This window comes from Oenanthe melanoleuca, chromosome 8, assembly GCF_029582105.1.
Source record: "Oenanthe melanoleuca isolate GR-GAL-2019-014 chromosome 8, OMel1.0, whole genome shotgun sequence".
NCBI classification, from domain to species: domain Eukaryota; kingdom Metazoa; phylum Chordata; class Aves; order Passeriformes; family Muscicapidae; genus Oenanthe; species Oenanthe melanoleuca.
The window spans coordinates 25,507,847-25,531,557 of NC_079342.1; the positions used below are offsets into that span (position 1 = coordinate 25,507,847).

The 23,711-nt window shown below is 47.4% G+C and overlaps 1 protein-coding gene and 1 long non-coding RNA gene across 2 annotated transcripts in view; one reads left to right on the forward strand and one right to left on the reverse strand.

The window, feature by feature from the left end:
- Positions 1-1,043: 1,043 nt before the first annotated feature.
- On the reverse strand, positions 1,044-6,916 carry LOC130256097 (uncharacterized). The gene is made up of 2 exons (XR_008841058.1): positions 3,563-6,916; positions 1,044-1,313 (listed from the first exon to the last, which is right to left on the reverse strand). It is a non-coding gene; the product is annotated as an uncharacterized LOC130256097 (long non-coding RNA).
- The window catches only part of NOTCH2 (notch receptor 2), an 85,884-nt gene continuing 65,278 nt past the window's right edge, over positions 3,106-23,711 (forward strand). Inside the window, exons 1-4 of the mRNA XM_056497404.1 lie at positions 3,106-3,246; positions 13,074-13,155; positions 22,215-22,474; positions 23,124-23,459. Coding sequence (XP_056353379.1) covers positions 3,165-3,246; positions 13,074-13,155; positions 22,215-22,474; positions 23,124-23,459 — 760 coding nt within the window. The 5' untranslated portion in view covers positions 3,106-3,164. The remainder of the gene's footprint in view (positions 3,247-13,073; positions 13,156-22,214; positions 22,475-23,123; positions 23,460-23,711) is intronic.

Below are 23,711 nucleotides of genomic sequence, written 5' to 3' on the forward strand. Positions count from 1 at the left end.
TCTGTGAAGGTTTTATTGCTTAACGACAGGATCATGGGGGTGATGGGGAACTCATTGAGGAACTCTGGCGTGGGGACATAGTGGAGCACCTGTCCCCTCCCTGCTCTGCTCTGTGCATTCATTCCCTGCTGGCACAGACAACTCAGCTTGCAATGGCAGCTGAGAGAAGCCCAGCCCTCACCTTCCTAGCAGGAAAATCCGTCTGGATTCAGTCACTCCCAGCCTCTATCATGCAGAGGGCCCCCAATGTCTGCTCTCACCCCTTTTATCTCCCCAACAGAGCTGCCCTGGGATGCTCCCTCCCACGAGCTGCTGAGTCCATGTGCACCCATGAGGGCACACGGAGAGAAAAGCAACCAGCAGGTTTCCCCAGAGCTGCAGGAGGGGAGTGACACTTTCCCTCTTCCTGGCTGGATTCTCCCATGGAGCCTCAGCTGCCAGCTGGAGCTGCTTGCTCCCGAGAGCTGTGCCAGGAGGGAGGCCATGGATCCTGTCCCTGCGCTGGGGCTCGGAGGCCTGAGCTCAGGCCAAGTGAAACAAAGAGGAGGATGAGCCACTTCAAGGTCAGGGGTGATAAGTAATGCTCAGCGCTGAGGGGAGCTGGAAATGGCAGCTCCTGGTGAAACACTGGAATTCCTCCTGAATTTGCACTCAGGACTTTTTGTCGTAGTCACATTCCCTGTCTGTCCCTCCTCAAACTCCCAGCTTGCCTTTGGCATAGTTTTAACCTAAGTGCTGGTCAGTGCCACCTGTAATTTGGTATGTGGGAAGTTTTGGGGAATACTAGGGAGTCTGGCCTCCACCACAGCAGGTGAGGAGCTGCAGGGAGGGCACTGGGCCAGGAGCAATCCCATGGAATGGCCATCATGGCTCTGAGGCACAACTGTCTGCCCACGGGCAGCTGCTGGAGCAGCTCTGGCAGCTGTGCAGGAGGAGGGGGGGCTTGTCAAAGGGTTGCACTGAAGTACCTGGAAAAATCATAATGGGGTTAGGGCACTGACTGTCCAGCCCCACGCCTGGGAGGAACTCCGGGATCTGGAGAATTACAGGGGGAAAACAGTGAGGTTTATTCATGGCCCCCTCTCTCCCCCAGACCCGGCACAATCCTGCCTTCACGGGCCAGGCTGCCGTGTCAGCACTGCACACAAAGGGCTCTCAGTCCTCCGGAGCCTGAGCCAGGGCAGAAGGATTTTTAACGCTTTAAATGATAGCTGAGGGCTGGGAGGGATCTTGAGGCTGAATCCAGCTGCTGTCCTCCTGAGACCTCTTCCGTGGGAACACAGGTCTCCTCCCGGGCTTCTGCAGAGGAGCAGCTGTGGGGGTGAGCCATGGGGCACTGAGCTTGTCCGTCTGCTCCAGAAGCTGCCCTGCTCACCGCGGGGCTGGGTTTGGATTTCCCATCCCGGTGGGAACACTCCAGATCCCCGCCCACCACCCCACATGTGAGCAAAGAGCCCCAGTGTCCTGTCCTGCGGGGACCTGCCACGGCCGCCACCGCCCTGCAGGGGCACAGCGCGTCCTGCTGCCCTCACCCTCCATTCCCCACCTGGCTGCCATCCGCTCCCATCCCCACTGCCTCCCATAGGGGTCCAGCCCCTGTGCCCCCATCTCGACCGCTCCCCATCGTGCCCATCCCCACCGCCCTCCATCATTTCCCATTCCCACAGTTCAGGCCCTCGGGCCCCCATCCGCACTGCCTCCCGTCCACTCCCTACCCCCAGTGCCCCATCGCCCTCATCCCCATGCTCCAGACTCGCTCCCCCCATTATCCCCCATTTCCCCCTTGACCCCATCGCTCCGTTCCCCCCTTGCCCTCATTTCCCCCCATTAGCCACATTCCTCCCATTGTCCCTATGGTCCCCATTCCCCCCTTACCCCCATTTCCCCCATCGCCCCCATTCCTTCCATTCTTCCATTTCTGCCATTATCCCCCATTACCCCCATTGTCCCTCTTAGCCCCATCGCCTCATTCCCCTCCTTCCCCATTATCCCCCATCGCCCCCATTCCTCTCCTTCCCCCATTGTCCCCCATCACCTCCATTTCCTCCATTATCCTTCATCACTCCCATTTCTCCCATTACCCTTCATTCCCTGCATCGCCCCCATTGTCCCTATTGCATCCCCCCATTTCCCCATTCCCCCACCACCCTCATTCCCCCCCATTATCCCCCACTCCCTCACCGCCCCCATCACTCCCATTATCCCCCATTACCTTCACCGCTCCCATTCCCCCCATTCCCCCACCGCCCACATTTCCCCCATTCCCCCCATTATCCCCATTCCCTCCACCGCCCACATTCCCCCCATTCCCCCCATCGCCCCCATTCCCCCCATTTTCCCACCGCCCACATTTCCCCCATTCCCCCATTATCCCCATTCCCTCCACCGCCCACATTCCCCCCATTCCCCCCATCGCCCCCATTCCCCCCATTTTCCCACCGCCCACATTTCCCCCATTCCCCCCATTATCCCCATTCCCTCTACCGCCCACATTCCCCCCATTCCCCACCGCCCCCATTCCCCCTATTTTCCCCATTCTCCCCATTCCCCCCATTCCCCCGCCGCCCCCATTCCCCCCCATTTCCCCACCGCCCCCATTCACCCCATTTTCCCGCCGCCCCCATTCCCCCCATTTCCCCCCATCGCCCCTTCCCCCCATTCCCCCGCCGCCCCAATTCCCCCCTATTTCCCCCATTCCCCCCATTCCCCCCCATTTCCCCCCTATTTCCCCCATTCCCCCGCCGCCCCCATTCCCCCCCATTTCCCCCATTCCCTCCATTTCCCCGCCGCCCCAATTCCCCCCTATTTCCCCCATTCTCCCCATTCCCCCGCCGCCCCAATTCCCCCCTATTTCCCCCATTCCCCCCATTCCCCCGCTGCCCCCATTCCCCAAGTTCCCATTTCCCCCATTCCCCCCATTCCCCCTCCGCCCCCATTCCCCCCCATTCATTTCCCCCCATTCCCCCCCGCCCGCTCCCGCCCCATCCCCTCCCCTCAGTGCCCGCGGGGCTGGCGCCCCCTGGCGGCCGCGCGGGCGGGGCGGGGCGCGGCGCGGCGGAGGAAGCGGGGGCGGCGCGCGCGCGCGGCCGTGTCCCTCCGCGCGGGGCGGGCGCCCAGATCCCTCCGCCGAGCCCGTGGCGGCGGGAGCGGGAGCGGCCGTGGCCATGGCCCGCGGAGCGGGGCCCGCGCTCGCCGCGCTCCTCGCCCTGGTGCTGGCCGTGCTCCGCCGCGCCGAGCCCGCCGCCGGTGAGTGCCGCGGGGAGCGCGGAGCGGGGGGGAGGCGGCGGCCGGGCGGCGCGGGGGGGAACCGGCCGCTCTCCGCCGCGCCGCCGCCGCCGCCGCCGGGGAAGGGCACCCGCGGCCGGGTGACATCGTGCGGGGGGCGCGGGGCCGCCGGCGCTTTGTGCCGGGAGCGGGCGGGCGCGGGGGCGGCGGCGGGGCCGAGCCCCCGGGATCGGCGCTGCCGGGCCGGGCTGCCCGTGCGAGCGGGGGATGCGCCGGTCCCGGGGAGCCGCGGGAAGGGGCGGCCGCGGGGCGAGACGAGCGTGTGCGGCTCGCATACCTGCGCTCCGAGCCTTTGTTGGGGACATTCCTGCACACAGAGGGAATCTCTGCGCCTCCTCCTCCTAATCAGTCCAGGCGCGATAACGCCGTGTGTGCGCATCGGAGGGCAGCGCTGCTTTTTGTCACCGCTCCCCCTCGCACGCTGGCATAATTCGCAGCGTTTCTGGAGTTTGAAGCTCGCCCGGAGCGCTGGTTCATAGCCATAACTGGTGGGTTCTGGTGGAAATCTCATGGCATTTCCAGCGGCTCCTGCTCCCCAGTGAAGGTTGTGCAGCCCTGCACCGCGTTAAGGCTGTCGAGGACCAGCAGTCATTGATTAATTGCGTGCCTTCCCATCCCTTCCTTTGGCTCCTGAGAGGCTTCAGATGGCTTGAGAAGAGCGCAGCGATGGGAGAAGCTGTTAGTGGAGGTTGTTTAGGGATGACCAAGACACTGGTCTATTCAGTAGTTTTGTTGTTCGGTATGATTTTGGAGTGGAAATTGTTGAATGTGGAGTTTTAACCACTTCTTGCTGGTTTGGATGCAAGTTGGGTCAGTCGGTCGATCTGTTTTGACTTTGAAATGGTCACATTAAAAATGGTCAGTTTCTGACTTTGAAATGGTCAATTTCTCTCTTGGGAGAAGTGTTGGGGTTTTTTCCAATAATCCCCTTTGAAAGCCGATTTAGTTTTGCTAATGTGTTGCAAGAAGGTGGTTGGAGTTGAAAAAAGCTGTTTCACCAAATGCATTTTGGCTGGGTTTGTTCAAAAGGAAAGCTAAAGGGTCTTTCAGGGGTGGGCGTCTTAGAAATATGCTTTGGTGGCAGCACGGACATGTGGTGCATCGTAGCACTGTCATTTCTGGAAATGGCTTACACAGTGAGGTGGCAAAATACTAATTTTGCGAAGACTAAATGTCTGTCCACTTAGTGAAACTGTACTTTCATACGAACAATTTAGCAGCTTATTGCTGGCCCTTCCCCTCAGGGGCTGAGAGAAGGAGCTGTGCCATCAACTGTTGTCACTTGCACACCTGAGCTGGTTGAGGTCCTCCCTCAAACGCTGCCGAAATTTTCTGCCTTTGCGGGTGAAATCTCTTCCTGGTGCCGAACACAGGCTGGTCGGCAGGGATGACAAATGCAGGCTGAAAGTGACTCGCGTTGTTGTGAGATACTGACCTGCATCTGATCGGTATCACCCCTGGGAGCGGGAGCTGTGCCTTGAGTTAATGGCACAGGGAAAGATGAAGTCACCGAAAGGGTATTTTCGGGTGCATGTTCAACTGGCTTGATGCTCTTGTGCAAGAGAGGGCAGGTACCTGATGTCAGCCCTCTTGGTCAATAAATAGGAGGCTCCTGGATGCACGGAGCACTATGGTTTGGGCTGCTCAGCCTTGTCTCATCACGCAAGCCCCATGGTGCAGCAACTCGCTTTTCCAGTTTAGTTTTGCAAAGGGCTGCATTTGAAGGTGCAGTAAGCTGGGGTGGGGCAGCAACACCTGCGCTTTTGGTGAGGATGCTTACCTGATAATTGCTGTGAGCCATTCCCTTCTCTCAGAGGGATTCTGGCAGTCGAGCCCACCCTAATTACCCTCTGTCATTAACTCTGGTGCTCTGTCCTCACCAGGCTGCTGCTGCCTGTAGCCCGTGTTTCCAACAGGTTACAATCCTGTAATCCTAATCCAATTTTTAATCGGTGCTGTGCTGGCGTGGACTGCAGCTTGAGGTCTTTGGTATTCACCCAGCAAAATTTGGAGGACTTCAGATAACGCTGACAGTGCCAGTCTGCTTGATATGGATTTGCTTATGGAAGAGCAAGTTTGACTTGATTTCTCAAAGATGTTGCCATCTATCAAATTTGTTCTTATCAAAGATGCTGATTTAGACTTTCAAAAGGTAGCCTTATGAGAATCGAGCTAACTCACATCACTTCCTGCAGGGCATCACTTAGTCAGATTAGGAATTCATGAAGATCCTCCTGCTCATGTTCTCAGGACTTGAATCCTTGGGAAAGGATTGGAGTTGGGAAGAGACTCACGCCTCTGGTGGCATTTGGCATTTGAATCTCCATCAGTGGATGGGTTGGGTTTTTGTCAACTTCCACAGCTACTTCCCTCCCTTTTTTTTTGCTGCTGTTCCAATAAGTGGGTGATTCCCTGCAGTAGATCCTGTTTGGGTTCTTCCATTTCCAAAACTGATGTCTGTGCCGTGAGAGGGTATGGGTGGCTGGCCTTTGAGCCCAGGGACAAGGGATGATGGAGCCCTGAAGCATGGGAGTTTTGAGTTTCTTTGCTTTCTGACACTGATCCCCAGGGGAACACTGCTTTTGACTTGAGGCCTTGGAGAAGGCTTCCAAAATTAAGAATTAAAGTTAAAATCACTACTCTATAGTTTAAATAGAGGTGTCTAATATCACATAGCGAAGAATTTGGAATTTTAGAATATAGTAATAGATATGAGACAAGATAAAAGTTTTGGAACATTAGTTTTTCTTTCTTCTTCTTCCTTCTTCTTCTAGGTTTTAAGTAGTACTTTTTTAATTAGATAGAAAATGCCGCACTGCAAGTCACGTGTATTTAGTCATTAGATCAAAAGTAAAAATAATTTAGCTATTAGTTTTTAATTAAACAATTAAGCCTCGTAACAAGCAAGATAGTGCTCCATTTTTTTGCTTTTAGCTTATTAGCTAAAAGTGCTGTAACACTCCCTGTACTATAAATAAAAATTAATAAACAACTAAGTCCAAACACAAAATCCTGTCTCTCGTGCTTTCAATCCCAACTCTAACAGAGAAAAAAAAAAAAAAAAAAAAAAAGAAAAAAAATCTAATAGAGGAGTAGGTGAGAAAGCAGTAGCAGGATTCTGGCAGCCTGTTTCTCCTGGGAATCTATTTTGCTTAGCATCAAAACCAAGCAGTTGCAATAGTGACTCCAGGTGGAACATGGTTTCCTTTGAGTTTGTACTCTTGGCTAATGACTCTTTGGTAGAGCTTTGATAAAGTCATTATTGTCACTTCTCCTTTGGGACACCTCGGGGAAGCATCTCCCAGGTTTTGGGGGAAAAGAGCTTTCCTAAGCACGAGATAAAAAGTCCTTTTGTGCACTTTTTATGTCCACTTCGAAATCATCCTGCCAACAGAAGCCAAGGACTTGTCTAGGAGAAACAGTGCTTATATCATTCTGAGCAGGGTCATCTGAGATCTGCAGAAATAATCATCCGTTCTGTTTAGAAAATAGTCTGTTCCTAGGGCACATGTCCTTTTTTTAGACTGCCACGGGGATGAAAAAAGCGCTTTGTATCTCAAAATGGCACGGGCGCCTGCTGTTTGTTCCATGCAGCCAGCCTTCCTCCCGTCCCTCTGACATCAGCCTGGATGGCTGGGGAAGGGCTGCTCGCCACAAGCGGTGGGATAACATTTCTGCACGGGCACACATGCTCAACGTTCAAATTAATAAAGATTTAGTGCTGCAGAATGGACGGGAGGCTTGGGAGAAGAGGCGAGCATGGCTCCCGCCTGCCAGATTGCCATGGAAACACCAATACCTCTTCAGCTCTTTAATTGCCTTCCCTACATTTTTTGGTCGAAAGATTTCTTTTTTTTTTTTTTTTTTCCCCACTTCTAACTAAGTGCTTTATGTTGCAGTACTGGATTTTCGATGTTTTGGCTTTGTTTGGAAAACCAAATCGGGGAAGGCAGAGAACAGTAGCTGTGTGGGGAGATGAAGAATTATGGTGACCCACAGCCTTTCAAGCTGTTACAAGTTCTAAATCCTAAATTCAGTATCTATATCAATGTGAGTTTTTATGGATAGTTTTTCAGCAGCAGGAGTGTCACATGAACTGTAGCTGCATCTGGTGTAAATATCAGTGTTCCTGCAGCTTCCTGGGCTTTAGACCCCAACAATGAAAGACTTCAACTCTACCTGTGAATGTACAGGATGGTTCCCAGCTCTGTTCTTAGGAGGGTTAATTAGTAGTTTTTGCTGGTCCTAGGTGTTTGGAAGAGAGATTTGATCCAAATGATGGCAGGGCATGGGGTTCTGTATGTCCGACAGCTTCGTGTTGTCAGATTTGCTGTTGACATCCTCAAATTAAACAAAGAAACAAACAACCTGATGAATTTCTAAAGCAGAATTTCTTCATGTTTACAGGCTTGTTCTTCTGAAATCCACTTAAATATTTTCTTTTCAGATTTTTTTGCACTTGTTAGAGTGAAATTAGTGAAGGAAACAAATTTAGATATTAAAGTTTTCTCTCCCAAAAGGTACAGAGTGTTGGTGGAGTACCTTCACATTTCTCTGAGCTCTGCTTAGCTTCTCAGTTGATGAGTCTTGCATTATCCAATTGATTTCAGGCTTTTGTGTGTAAAAACAGTGGAGATGTCTTAATCTGATTAAAGCAATTCACTTTACAGACTGTTTCCATGCCCTGTAGACAAGCTTTGCCTTTAGCTACTACCCTCAGTGTGTGAAGTGCAAACTGGTCAGCTTGTTTAAATTCCCCAGATGTTAATGGTTTCTAAATCTGAGCTGAGCATAAGGCTTTGCTGCTTTTTCACAGTAAGGATTTTTACCAGTTTGCTTCCTTCCCCCTCCATGTGCCTGCCATAGGATGATCTGTTCTTCTGGGGAAAAAAAAAAAGAAAAAGCTATTTTCCTATTTTCAGCTAGCTGGTATTTACTAGTGGTTTCTTCCCTGCTATATAATCTCACTGGAGCTGTAATCTCTTGAGGTTAGTGAACAGCCTAATTAGTCCTTTGTGGTTTTCCTCCAAAACTTGGTTATCTTTTGGTATTCTCTCCATATGTCCAGTTCTGCTTACTCCTTTCCAGCTCTTCCAGCAGTTGTGCTGCTGTGGGAGCATTTTGTCCCTTTCTGCACACCCAGGACCTTCCTGCAGAACGTGTTTCAGCATTAACTGCTTTTTTCACGCTCTGTTTTTCCTGAAGGGAATCAGCAGCTGTCTTTGCCTCCCTTGGAATTTGAGACCCCCTCGATTTGTTGTGTGACTGGTGTTCCTGGCCATGCTGATGGTCGTGCTCTGCAGAGCTGATCCACCTCTGACAGGCAGCCCTGAGCATGGGATTTTCCATGCATCTTGTCTTGCTGTTGTTTGAGGGCTTCAAATCCTTTTTCCTCCTCTCCCTTCATACATCAAGGGTGGCACAGTTGAACTGACAGGCTGTTTCTCATGAATCTCAGTCGAGACAGAAAAGGTTATGAAAACCTAGTTTGTCCTTTTTTAGCTTGACTTTTTTTCTACATTCAAGTAGGTTGTTTTCCCCCCACTCCCACAAGAAATCTTTTGAACCTATGGGCAAGATTTAACCAGTAGGACCAAGGTCTCAGTTCTGGTACTGAGTTTCTATGAACATAATGAAAGACTCATGGACAGAAAGAGGAGAGAGGCACATGTAGTATCCTCCCAAGGAGAAATCTGTACCAGCAGCTTGGCAGTGCTCTCTGCCAGGACATTGCTCCCCCCTTATCTAAAATAAAACCCCTGGTCAGAGCCTGTACCTTCTGAGATGCAGGATAATCAACCACAAAGCTACAGGAAATCAGCTTCATAATGTCTCTTTCTCACAGCGTTAATTGTGTTGGTATTTTTCATATCTGTTTCTGCTTGACTTTTTCTGAACTTGTGGGCAAGGAGTTTATTGGCATTACTTTCCTTTGGGTGGTTTCAACAAAGCCCTTTCAGACTTGCTCTGGTTATGGCTCGATTTCCCTATAGCAAAGTTCTCTCCAAAGCTGAACTCTGACACAGCTTCTGATCTTAATCCTGCACTATTTCTTCTAAATTTATGGCCCAGAAAATATTTGAATTTATAGTAGGCAGATGAAGTGTGGAAACGAAATCACAACATCCACATAATCTTGGCCTCGTAAAGAACACTGAGGCAGAAACAAACCTTTTATTTTCCCCCTAGATTTTAGCTGTCTCTTTAGCCAAAAAGAAGAATTAAATCTAGGCATAACTGTGCCCCAGTTGTGAGCTTTGGATTTGGATGTCGAAAATCACAACATTCCCCAGAGTGTATCTTGTGCTCATTTTGCAGCAGTGCTTATCTGGTTTTCCCTCTGGCCTTAGAAAATAGTCTTGGTAGGATGTTAAATGTCAGGTTGGAGTTTGCATCTCAATGCAGGCGTGTGCAAGGGTTGCTGTGGACTCCAGGCTGGGCAGTGTCCTTTAAAGTGTTCTTCTAGCCTGCACTCAAGAGCCCTTTTCTGGGAAGTCCTTCAGCCTTGGCTGCAGTGATTGCTGGAAATTGGGTGCTCCTTTTGTGCCCTCCCCACAAGAAGCCAGTCTTGCAAACCAGGGGATGTCTTCCCAATATCCTGGAATATGCCTAAAATTCATGAGGCCAACCCACCTTCTGGCAGTCGTGGTGGCAAGCCCAGAGCACCACCCAACAATTCTCCATTTCTTCTTGTGTTAAACACAGAAGAAAACTGTCAAAAGCAGCTGTCAGAGCCTTGGCAGTGTGCTGATGCTGTCTATATATGGCTTCTAGAAAAGTGGCTTTATCTTCCCAAGGCGAGGCTGCCTTCTCTCATGCTGTACACACCAGAGTATTTCCAGTTCACACAATAAAAACAAACTTTTTATGCTGGCTGAGGTAGAAGGTAGTTCCTGGCACTTTTGACTCTTGATCACAACGTGGTAGAGTAGCAGAGAAGTAGCTTTTGAAGAGATTCGTGTTGAAATGCCTTGGTTTTGCATGTGTTGTGAAATTTTTATGAAAGATATAGTGAAATACAGGAAGACAGTGCTTTGTGCACAGAAATGCTAATTTTACTGTGAGAACTGTAGTCTTTTATTTCCCTTGTGATTTCTTCTTTTTTCCAAGAGAAGTCACATGACTCTTTAATACTTATTTTAATATAGAATACAGCTACATTTACATTCGCTTCAGCTGTAGTTGCATTTCAAAGTCTTCCTATTCAGTCTAAAGCTGAAAAAGCACAAAGTTTTTTTTTGTATTTGTTTTCTTGGCTTCTTTCACTATTGAATTACTAGAGACAAAATATATATTTAAAAATTTGTTGTCCCATTGTCTCTGTGAAAGGACTCTAAAGGCTGGTAGTAGTTTAATGACCTGCTAAACAGCAGTTCAAGGTGGGAATAATTTGTCAAAAAAACCCGAGGAAAATTAATCATTACTTTGCTAAAGCCTCTCTGTATTTGGGTTAGCAAAGCAAGTTGGGATCCTGAGAGCTGTCAGCCTCTCGTTCCCCTCCATGCCCCTGTGCTGGAAGGTGTTTTTGGCCAAGTGCTGGTTAAGCTTTTACCATGTGGGTTACAAAATCAACTGGCTGCTCAGTCCTCGCTGGGGACGCGGCTGCTCGGCGAGATTACAAAATTGTGTTTGAAAGCACGAGCACAAAAGAAATAATCCTCTGAGCATTTGCTCCACTGGCTCCATCGCTGTGAAAGGAGTGGAAATTCAAGGTGGTGAGGTGAGAATGCCAAGGCTGGTTCCTCTCCTGGCACTCTGGAGCGTGGCTTTAACCCTGCTCCATCTCCCTGGATGGTGGGAGTCGTCGGAATCCCAACACTTTCTCTTGGACACGGTGTAACTGAGCCCTGCTAGCTAGAGCTAATCTTTGCTGTGAAAACAAGCTGCTGCCGTGTTAGACAGCAGCAGATGAAGTTTGGAGTCAGAGCCGTGTGGACGTGGTTAAACGGGATAGAAATTGTCAGACAGGTGCAAGTCAGGCTGAGCGTTCCTGCCCGCCGTGGGGGGGAATGCCGTGCGGAATCCGCGTTAATATTTCTGTCGCTTGGTAACCCTGACCTCAGGGGTTATCTCAGAGGGGCTCAGAGTGGAATTTTGTTCATTTCCTGAGAGCTCTGCAGAAGCAGCGCCATCCAAAGTGCCCCTTTTTCAGAAATCAAGTTAACAGCAGCAAGCATACTTGTGTTGTGGGAAAGGCTGATAATTTTCCCGGGGAGCTGGGTTTAATTTAACTGTGTTCTCTATAGGGATTGCAAGCGTGAAACGTTCCTATAGTGCCTCGTAGAGCGTGTGACCTGTTTATGTGCTCCAGGGTTATTGAGAAATAACACTTCAAGCCCTGGACAGCAGAACCAGAGGCTGTTCCAAGCTGTCCAGTTGCTGGACTGAATTTGCAGAGAGAGCTTAGTGGGACTGCTGTGTTAACTCTTCTGAGTCCCATTCCTCGCTCACCAGCTTATCCACCTCCATGGTGGTTTGGACCAGTTTTCCCTGATGCCCCTTGCTGAGTTCATATTGAAAAATTTAGTACCACTTGAGAAAAGGAAAACCATCCTTAAAAAAAAAAAAAATGAGGAGGCAGGCAACCCTACACCAGCTGGCTGACAAGTGGGCAGTTTAGGTGGTTGGCTATTATTGATGCCTTTAATTAAGGTTAAATGCTTTCCCAAATGTAATAGGGTTGTGGAGAGGGGGCCCCTGAAGGCATGGAAGTGTGTGAGTTTGGGGCAGGAGACACAGCTGGAGGCTGGGAAGAGCCTGTGACTTCTTGTCTTGTGGATAAGTTCAGAACAGGACCCAGCTGATCTGGTTCTGAGAGCTTTATCTGGCGGTTTGGTGCTGTTCAAATGGCAGGTGGTATGGCTCAATTTTTTGTGGTTCCAAAGTGCCCCCTGCTTCTGCAGAGTTTCTACAGTTCTCACCCTTCTGGTCACTTTGGAAACAGCCACTGAGTGAGTGCTGCTTCAGGTCCCTGCGAGGGCTAAAGCACTTGCCAGAGCTGGAGGTTCCACCAGGACAGACCTCACTAGAGCTTCCAGTAGACTTGGATTAAAACTGGCTGTCCCTGAGCTGTGTCATGCTTAACACCTTTTTTAAAAACACAGTAGCGAAAACTACTCAAGTTACTCTGTAACTCAAGTTTGAGTTACAGAGCATCTCCTTAGAAATACCAAATTCTTTGCTGAAAGTTGTTAACAGCTCTGGTGTTTTCCACCTACTTGCAAACACGATCCTGCCTGAATTCAGCGGGCCACAACAATACATGTTGCAGCAAATTTTGAATTGCTGGTGTCGTTCAGCAGGTCAGCTCATGAGGGACAGATGCCCCTGTTTCAGTGCTGGTACCCCTAGAGATAATAAAAAAGAAGGAAAGGATTTGAGGCAAAATAGTCTGGAAGAAAGCTCAGGAGTAGCTGCTTTGTATTTCAGAGAATCAGTCCACAATTTTGATCAGAAAAAAGTAGCTGAGGACACTTAACCCAAAGTATGCAGGTGCTGACATGAATGTCTTTGGAGCTTGCTGAAATTACTGCACGCTTTGCTTTGAAAACCTGCCTTAAAGAAATTCTGGGAAGATTTGGTTGCCTGATGAACAAATCTGTATTTGATTCCTCTCTCAGTCTGGCTCTCTTGATGCTGCCAGAGATGAAATTAAACTATGTGATAGTGTCTTTGTTTTTGTTCCAGTCCTATAAAAGTTTCATTCCCCCGAATACGCTAATGAAGCTTTGACCCGACATGTATTGTGGCTGGGGGTTTGATGGTTGTTTTCTTTTCTTTTCTTTCAGCTCTGCAGTGTATGGATGACTCCAAGCCATGTGTTAATGAGGGAAAGTGCATTCCATATCAAAATGGTACAGGATATTGCAAGTAAGTTGGTTTAATTTCTAATCAATTTAATTAGCCATTTTCTTTCCTTCAGGACCTTAGCCAGAAAGGAAGTGTGAATTTCTAAGATTTTCTTACTGGGTTCTTTCAGTGTAACAGTTTTAGCACAATTGGTGTTTCTTTATAATGCATTAGTCCTTGTGTGCTAACTTTTTGTGATGTGAGAAATCTGGGGTTCTTGTTCAGTATTTGGGTTTGGATCTTGACAGTTGGATTTCTTTGCACTAGGCTGGGAGCTGAGGCCAAACCCATCATAGAGGTAAACTCTGTACCTCGTTTCCAGACCCACAAACTATGTTGGAACTTGCTCTCCATCTTATAGCTCACCTTACTTTATAGAGCTCCAGCCTCAATTTAAATATTTTTGAGGTTTTTCAGAACTATTCTGCACTCTAAAGTGTGCCAATTCCCTTCTACTGCTTGAGAGCAAGTAATACCCTGAGTTGCTAACACACACTAACAACTCCCCCAGCCAAACATCCACATTTGTTTCCATCATGTAAATTGATTTTGGTAAATGTTGACACCCATCTTCGCTTTGTTGCTGCATGAGAAGCTCAGCAGAATCTTTGGCAGGGTGTGTATTATCTGGAGACTATCACATCTATTTAAATGCAGTTCACCTTTCAGACTGTACTACTTAGATTTTTTTTTTTTTTTTTTTAATGAAGTGATATTTTGCCAAAAGATGATTCCTCTTTGTTTGGCTGGGTTAATTTTCTATGTCTGCAGTAACAAGATTATTTTCTAAAGGTTGTTTACTTCATCAGTTGAAGTTGTATCATTTTCTAGCCTGCTAAGACATTATCTTAGTGCCAGCATTTTTTAAATATTAGTGAATTTTCTCCTGTTGGTTGAGCTTGGCTAGCACAGAGCTCTACACTTCCATCTTCCCTAACCACAACCTTTAGTTCTCTATTAATGTGGTGCATAGAGCTCGATGTAGTTAAATTGCACCTGTGGCACACAAAGGGGAAATCATAATCTAATTTGAGGTTCTCCTCAGATTCAAATCAATACCTGATGTGCAGAAAGGCCACAGAAAAGCAAATATGTAACTTGTTATTCCCTGTCAGTTTCTTTTAAAAATTCTAGCTCTTGCTGCTTCCTGTTCTTTTCCTTTCTGTGCTTTTGTATTGATGTCAGCTTAAAGGACCTGCCCTCCTGAAAAGAGAGCAGGAACTTTTCCTACTTTTCACTTGTATTTTAAGACTGAAAAAAGAAATAGGTGTCTTTTGTAGGTCTTTCTGATGTGTACTTAATGATGTTAGTCTGGAGCCAAAGTATGTAGGTCACAGTAAAGGTAATAAACAAGACTGGTATTGATGTTGGTGCTGCTTTTACCTTCCTCAGGACATTTTCTCCAACTTGATTGTTCCTTTTTACCATGTCTTAACAGTTGTTTTTTACAGCCTGAGCTGGTTCATCTGATTAACTTGTGCACTGTTTGTCGTGCACTCCAGATCTTGACGCATTTCCCTCACTACAATGAAAGCTTTGACCACTGTTACATTTTTTCAGCACACATTTATAATAATAATGTTGCCTTCCTCCTTGTTGTGCAAAGTGTCCTTGCAGGTTTTAAGCCAACCCCTCCTTCAAGAAACAGCTCAGTTCCTTTGCAGGTGCTGTATTATTTGGAAAGGCTAACAAAGAGCTGTATACAGAGATTAGTAAGTGTCTTTTAGCTCTGGCTCAAGAACACTTTTTTTTTTTTTTCTTTTTTTTTTTTTTCAGAAAGGAAGGAACAAAGCAGCAAAACCCACCTCAATTGTGGAGTCTCTACCTTTAGCAAGCTGATTCTTAGCATCCTGTTTTGGTTTTAACTTTTTTTTTCTTTCCTGCACTATGAGGAACTCTGAATAGGGGAACTTTCTCTCCGGCTTAGTAACCTAAATGACTTTCTGAATTTTTGATGTTATGAGAGTAGAAATGTTTTGCTCAGGAAACTGAATTTATTACTAAAGCAAATGGCTTGGCTTCTAAGTCTGCAGGATCTCTCAATGATTAGCAGCATCTCCACCCCTTCCACTTTCTTAAAGTTATCAGCAGTTCTTCCTCTGCTGGGCAATAAGTTATTATAACAGGCTCCCTTCCTCTTTCTGTATCTCCTCTTGGCTGAGCTGTTTGTTGTAGTGTGTGGTGGGGCCATCCCTTCAGTCTTGCTGTCTCCTAGGTGAGCTGCTGAGGGAGAACCTGCATCAGCAACAACCAAATGTGATAAGATATGAGTAAGCACTGATAACACAGCACCTAGTCTGGGTACTTGGCCCTGCAGTGGATGGCAGCATGTTGCTGGAGCAGCTTCCTTTGTCTGAAAATCCTGTAGCATCTACTCCATTAAAAGAGAAAGCTGTTTTTCTGCTAAGAAACCTGTATGATGGTGTGCCTGGCATCTGTTCTGGGAACAGTGGTTGTGACCCCTGTAAGGAAGCTGGGCTTGGAGCTTTATCAGATTGCTCCTGTGAGTGCCTTTAAGCAGCTCTGTTCCCCTGGTGACGCTGCTGGCCCATGGCTGTCATTCTGTGGCACTGCTCGATGAAGTTACTGACCTCCTCTGACCTTGATTTTATATTTAGAAAATTACGCATTCCTGTGTTTGCGTCTTCCAAAGCCAGGTTTTTTTTTGGTGTGTGTGAGAGCTCTTTTCTACACTCATTCAGCAGCTCTCATGGTGAGGGTGCAGGCCTTATTCCACAGAATATGTCTGCATGTATCTGTAGCAGCTCTGAAGGGGACCTGTCCATCCAGAGACTTTTCTTGGTCCTGCTTTGACAAAAGGCATGCTCAGTTTGGGGGTTGCCTTTGCACTGTGATGGGTGGGGGTTTTTTTCCCCTCAAAGCATCTCCAGGCAGCCTTTTACACACTGAGGTGTCAAACACGGAGGAGCCTTCTTGTACCAAAGAGAAGCAGGGTGGGAGTTCCTCATTGCTTAATGCTGGTTGTGACCATCACAGCAAAGCAATTTCTTATCTCCCTGTGGCTGGATGGCTGGGCAGCAGTAGCAGGAAGAGTCCTGGGACAGTGCTGTGAGCTTGCAGCATTTCTGCAGTTGCAGCAGGCTGGGAGGGAAGGTGTGGGCACAGGGAGCTCTTCCAAGGACAAGCAGAGCAGAGATTTTGGCATGGGTAGCTGCTGTTTCCTGAGCACAGGTATCTGCCCTGCTGCAGGTGGGTGCAGGGTTGGGCAGTGCCTCTGCCTGGAATGGGGCAGGGCCCCAGAGCAGAGAGTCTCTGAACTGATTTCCCCATGTTCCATCAGCTGTGGCCTCTCCCAGCTTTCCCACTCCAGTGGCAGGGAGTAGAAGCAGAAGTGGGAAGGGAGTTGACACAGGGGTACTGCAAGGTTTAGGGAGGAACCTGGACATTGCTACTTCTTGTGCTTGGCAGGCTTTGGCAGCTGAATTTTTGAACTTAGGACTGTTGCAATTTGTGTATCCAGAAGGGATAGCTGTGTCTCTGTGAAACTCAAGTAGTGCTTTAACACTAAGGTCTTCTGTTAGTGCTGATGCTGTAAAAAAAGCTCAGAGCTGTGCTTAGTCAAATGTGCCAAAGTGTCCTTCAGCACATCCTTTCATGCCCCAAGCTGCCAGGGTTTGTACAGCTCTGTCTCTGCAGTGGGCAGTGCTTCTCTCACCCTGTGCTGAAGTTTGTGCACCTTTTATGTAGCACCATACAGTTTCTGCATCTTGTGTGTAGACTGGACACAGCAGGACCTCCAAAAATAGTGAAATCAAAGCAGCAATGGCATGGCAGTAAGGGGCTTCTATCCTAATTCTAGCTGCCAGTAACTTCAACTCCCTTGCAAGGTTTTTGACCTACCTCTCCTTCAAGATGGATCTTCATAAATGAATTTTAACTTGGATTTAAGAGGACTTCTGGGGCTGAAGGCAAGATCCAAGGCCACAGGACTGCTTCTGAGGCCAGAGCTGATATCTGCTTAGGATCTGTCTCGAGAGACTAATCACTCCTAGGCTGGTGAATGGGGAATACCCACAGGAGACCTTGTAGCAGGATGAGGTCTGAGAGTTTTCCAGAAGAGGCTAAATGCAGAAGTTGAGAAGTTGTCCCTTTCTGAGAATGGTCTGCCCTTTTCTGTTTCCTTCCGTCTCCTTTCAGAAGTTAAAGGAGCCCCTTGAGACCAGGGCAGAGGAAAAAGGGGAGAGTACATGCACTGCTAGCTTAGATTCTGGGAACAGAGCAGTGGCTTTCAGTCAGAATTTTTTTATTGTGAGTTACCTGCGTGCACCGAAAGCTCTTCAGAGCTCTGATGGGCAAAAAAAAGCTGAGCTAAAGCTTGTGTGCTGCAGTGTGGAGTGGCTCTGTGCAGAGGCACTTTCTGTGGGCTGGGAACAATAGCTGTGTGCTGCTTTAGAGGCAGGGCAGGGAGGCTGTCCCATCCCAAGTATGACGCATAAACGGGCGCCTTGAGACATGGGAAGGAGCGTTTGCGAAGCGAACCAGAGAATCCTGTTCTCCTTCCTGAGAAGGAGGTGTAGGTGTGGGAGTCAGAACCCAGGAGCCAGAGGGAAGTCTGGTTAAAATCTCTAACGAAATAGCTGGGACCCTTCTCATGTTAGTCATCAGAGGGAATTTTTTCCCTCTTTTCCATGAGGCATCTTCCAATGAAAGCGGAGGGAGCGTTGGGTTGGAGGGGGGAGAAGGGGACGACGAGGAAATTCTTCCCTCGGCTTTTTAAATGAAAACCATCTGCTTTCTTCTCTGCATCTCCAGATGATATCATGGGCCTGAGGAGAAAACTCCCATGAAAATCAAACATCTGGAAGTCTGGTTAAAGTTGTTCTATAAGGTGCATTTGAAGAGACTGTCTTATGAGGCAAATATAGTACAGCAGATGAGGAAGTTTTTCCAACAGACCAGACATATTTTCCAGAAGTCTGTTGAAAGCAAGAGAGAACTAAGTTTTGGAAGGTAACTTTGACGTAGTTTTGTGGCAGAAGAGCCAAAAGCACAGCTTTTGTGAGCCTTCTGCTTTGATTTGCAGCATGAGGTGAATAGAGTGAATGCAGCTCTCTGGATTTGTGGATACTTCAGATTTGGATAAATACCTTCATTTTGTTTCTACATCTCTTGTTTAGCTCCATGAGAGCCTGAGCGAAGGCAAATGCAGGCTGGAGCTGAAAAGGAGGAGGGGAAAAAGAAAAAAAAAGGCTGAGCTCTAAAGTATTTGTGCTGGAAAGTAGCCCAGAGAGAGTAAAGGAGAAGCTTTAATTAGAAGCAGCTGCATAGCTGATGCAGCCCACAGGACATTTTCCCATTTCAAACTCTCTAGCTTTCTGAAATCATGATTTGAATTAAGTTGTATGTGAAATTTGTTCTTAAAAGATTAAATTCCTGTTGAAGTAGGTTAAGAGACCTCATGTGCTTCCAGAAAGTGCCAGAACAAACTTCATCTTCCTGTTTCTTTTTCTCAGTGTTAGATGGAAAACTGAGGAGAAACAGTGGCTTTTATTTGGAAAAGATTTGGTTTCCTGTTCTGAGCATGTCATTTGGAGCTGACACAAACTGCTACAATTTTAAGCTGCTCTGTAGACAAGTGGGTTTTTTTTTTTTTTCCCTCTGCTAAAGAGAACTTGAAAGAGTAGGTTGGGATGTGACCAGAGCAGGGTTGGTGGGAAGCTGGAGCTGCTGTTCTGTTTAATCATATCCTTTAAAGAAGTCTGGACTTAGACTGTGTGTTTTCAGTGTTTGCCTCTATTTTTAGAGAAACAATGTGGTGCCCAATGTGAATCAGGAGCAAATATTTGCAGTTTTCTCCACACCAGGATTTAGAACTAAATTACTAGTGTTTGTGCCTAGAAACACAGTTGATGGCAAGAGAAGTGGTTGAAAATCTGGACTGTAGGATTTTTGTCCTTTAACATTCAAAAAGGGATTGCACTGAATTGCTGGAGGGCAAAATTGCCTAATTCTGTGACCAAGCACTTCTCCAGGAGGAGAACAAAATGGTGGGTACAAGGGCCATGGATACCTGACCCAGCATCTTTCCACAGGCAGGCACGTTCCTTCCTCCAAATAAAAAGAGCTAAAGTTAAAAGAGGTTTTGCTGTTCCCTGTTGGGAGTGTTCCCTCGTGTTTTTCTGATTAGCCTCAGAAGATACCAGAACAAGCCTGGTCTTGGAGTGCTCTTCAACTTTGTACCAGAACATTTGTGTACAAAATGCTGGGCTGTTTGTGGGTGCTGGTTGTCTCAGAGCACATATCTCAGCTTTCCTTTTAACTCATACCAGCAATACTCTTAATCAGTGTTTAGGCTCCCTTCTCCCTCTTGTCTGGGGGCAGCAGTTAAATGCACCTTCCAGTGCTCCTGAGCGTTAGGGGTTGGAGAAAAGATATATTTGGGGTGTTTATTTACTTGTGAACAAAACATGAAATGTTCCTGTAGACTTTCTGCTTTGCTTTTAAGCCTTTCAATGGAAAAGACTTCAGCTCATGCTGACCCACAGCCTTGGGCTGTTACACCGAGGATGGCACAGGAGGCAGAGGATGTTCTGCATTGCTATTGTCTCAGGATTTGCTTTCTGTAACTTTATTAATCCTGCCTTGCCCTGCAAAATCTCTCCCTTTCATGTCTGTTCTTGGGTATGAAGTTGAAAGTATTAAGGTATGGTGAAAGGAGACTAATTTGGGTGTGGGCAATGATAAATTACAATTATGCACATATGACTTTCCTGCTTTAGACAGATGGCTAAAGCTAGTTAATAAATTCTAACATGAGAAAAAACAGTTGTGGTCATCTAGTAATGACCCCTTGCATAACTTGGATAATAACCTCTCTGAATAGCTTTGTTTGAACTAGCGTGCATACTCTCCCTGAAACAGCCAATCCTGGTGTTCTTTTAAACAAGCATGAGTGATGGAGAAATTCCACTACAACCTTAAATGCCTTGTTCCAGTTGTTTCTCTCTGCTGCTGAGAGACTGTGTATGCCTGTGTCTAAAAATAAAGATGCTCCCCTATTTCTTATTTAAGTTCATCTAACTTGAAGTTTTAAATGCTCAGTTCTGTTATCCCAGATCTTCTAGGTTGGGAAGTACTGTTAAATCCATGTTTCACAGTGGACACTTGCAGCTTTTGATTAATTGTCATGTTCCCTTTTCTCTTTGCTAAGTGGACTGAGCCACCTGAGCTTTTCATTGTGGCCAGAGTTTTCTAGTCATCATTACTGTTGGCTTCTTTGAATTCATTTGAGCTCTTCCCTCTTAAAGAGCAAACACCAGAACTGATGTAGTGACTGTACCAAGCATTTATCAGGTGTAGCACAATCTCATTTATTATTAGTGATATTTGCCATTTGTAGATGTAAAGTGTTCCTGGCCAAACTGCCACACTAGGAATTCACATTTATCTGACTGTTTGGGATCCCCAGATCAAGTATGTTCTTCCCAGCTCAGTTCTGGGGGGATGCCCTATGAGTTTTGTTTCTAGATGTGCGATTTTGCAGAGCTAAAGTGCATTTTGGGATCTGACTGCCTTGTTAAGCATGTTGCTACTCCCTATCAAGAACTTGTCTTCTCTCCTGCCTACATCTTTGACCAGCATTGATGTTTTCCAGTGTTAATAATCAATAGATGTGTTGAATAGCACGGGAGACAAAGGCAGATTCCTGTAGGAGTTGTGTTTAAAACACAACTTCATGTCTATTTTTTGATTTTTTTCAGCTGATCTTTAGAGCCTGTCTGGTTAGTTGTGGGATTTTGTTGTGATGGGGTTTGTTTTCTTTTTTGATGGTGGTGGTTGTTGTTGTGTGGTTTTGCTTTTTCCCCCCTCCAATCTACCATACACGTTTAAGTGCATGAGGAAAGAAGATTCTTTACTGTAACTTTCCTGCTTGAGGACTAGAGCCTTTGTGTATTTATTGCAGTTGGAATCTCCTCCTTTCAGATATGAATAACTCATTGATGTAATAATTGCCCCTTTCCTAATCAAAGCATACCTAACATTCACCTCTGGGTTTGTTTTTGTTTTTTTTACAGTGAAATATGTGTTCTCTTGGGTTACGCACCAGTTATAGCAGGCAGCTGTGCACTACAGAAAGAGCTGCAAGGGGACAGTCCTGGTGTTAGTTGTTATTTTTATCCAGTTTGTACCCTTGCAGCTTTCTGCTACCTGAGAGCAACAAATGGAACTGGGGTGGGGGCAGAGAGGTGGGCTTTGCTTGCCTGGATCCTCTGCCTCTGGAAGTTAAATGGTAAATCTGCAGTACAAAGGCCAGTTAAAAGATGGATTACAGCTGACAAGCGTAGTCAGGCTGTATTGACATAAGTTTAGGTTAGAGAGAAGTAACTGCAATTATTCTGCAGTTGGAGATCTTTGTATAAAACACTGCCCTGGCTGCAGATAGTGTGTGTGTACTCGTTTTTCTGTGGGAGACAGAGGAACAATGACCTTGTCGTCAGGGTGCTCGCCAGGGGCGTGGGAGACCTGACTGCAGTGCTTGTGTTGCTATTTGAGTGCAGGCTGCAGCCAGTCCCAGTCCCAGATGCACTTATCAGCCTGAGGATAGCAGGGTATTCCTGTCTCACGGGAGCCCTTGTGCAGAAAGATCTGCTGCAGATCTCCCCAGACAATGTACAACGTTTATAAATATTCCTGGAAGACGGATAATACCTGGTGTTAATGCCTTATTAAACTGCTTGGTTTTCTTCTAAAAAAAGGGGCTTGTTGGAATGGGGGTAGGTGCAAGGAGTTGTTCTTTAACACTTAGGCTTTTTCTGAAGTTTTGAAGGGAAGTGCAAAAACAAGGTTCTGCATTTGATACAGCTCTGATTGAGTGTGGTATTTATTTTGCAACGAGCGATTTCACCATTTGCTCTCAAGTTTTCAGTGGTCTCGTTTGGGACAGTCCCACAGGAAGTCCCTGTTACACGTGTGACGTCAGCCTTTAGGTTTGTGAGTGTCACCATCACTTATGGCAAACTTCAGGGCTTTTGGTGGTCATGGGACTTCATTCCTGGGATCATTCCAGAGCAGCAGGGCTTCAGGTGGGACCGCTGCAATTGGCTTCTTGTCTCTTGCAGGTGTCGAGAAGGATTTCTTGGAGACTACTGTCAGTACAGAAACCCCTGTGAAAGCAACACCTGCAAGAATGGGGGAACCTGTGAAGCTGCATCCCTGATAGGAAAACCAACCTGCAAGTGTGCTCCAGGATTCACAGGGGAGGAGTGCCAGTACTCAGAATCTCACCTCTGCTACGTGTCCCAGCCCTGCCTGAACGGGGGCACTTGTCACCCCCACGGCCAGGACGCCTATGAGTGTGTCTGTCTTCCAGGTTTCACAGGTGGGTTTCTGCATTTGTGCTTCCAGACCCCCTCCTCTGGGAACAGCTTCACCCTGGAATGTTCTGGGGCAGTTGTAATATGCTCTCAAATTTTCTAGCTCCAGCACAGGAAATGAGAGGAAGTCTAAATGACTTCATGACCAAAAAAAGCAAAGGGGAATAGGGAATCAGACTCCCTACTCTTTACACGTAAGCAGAAAAATATTTGGATCTTGTGGAGTTGTCCACATGGGAAAACTGAATGCAGAAACTACTCTGGAGTGGCTGTTACACTTTGAATTCAGAGTATAGTTTAATGGGGGGGGGGGGAAGCAAATTTGGCCAGCAGAATCTTTCTATGGGAAAACAATATTTTGATGCCTGAGAAGAAGCATGGAAATTTATTCCTTTTACTCTTGAAGTTGAGGTAGAAGAAGAGTGATTGTCAGTGTGTGTAGTATGACTTCAGATCATTTTTATAAATGACAAGTCTGTATCTTGCTGCAACCCAGTAAATGAATGACTTCACAGTGTAACCACAAATTCATTTCCATTTCAGCTATAATACAGTAAAATGCAGGCATCAGTTTTCCTGTAGCAGTGTAAAGATTTCCCCACAGAAATAACTTTTTGTTAAATTATTTTGTTCATCTGTCTTGATTTCCTAAAGGAAAGGAATGCCAGTGGATTGATGCCTGCACGTCTCAACCTTGTGCCAACGGGAGCACATGCACCGTGTCTGGAAATAAGTTCTCGTGCTCCTGCCTGGCTGGCTACACCGGCCAGAAGTGTGAGATAGATGTGAATGAGTGTGGCACGCCAGGCCTGTGCCAGCACGGGGGCACCTGTGTCAACCTGCCCGGCTCCTACCGCTGCCAGTGCAAGCCGGGCTACACGGGGCAGCGCTGCGAGAGCGTCTACGTGCCCTGCTCGCCGTCCCCCTGCATGAACGGGGGCACCTGCCACCAGACCAGCGACTTCACCTTCGAGTGCAACTGCCTGCCAGGTACTGCCCCAGCTGTGCACTGCCCTCCTGCCTCTCTTCTCCCAGGGGATTTCTCCTGGGGCTTCTGCAGGGGCTGTGTGCGGTGCCAGTGAAGGGAGCAGGCTCAGCGAGCTGGGGAGGATGTTAACATCCTTGGGGTGTTCATTTCTGAGTGGAAGGGAGCAGTCTCAGCAACTGGGGAGCTCTGTAAGATGTTAATTCCTGAGTGGAAGGGAGCAATCTCAGCAAGCTGGGGAGCTCTGTAGGATGTTA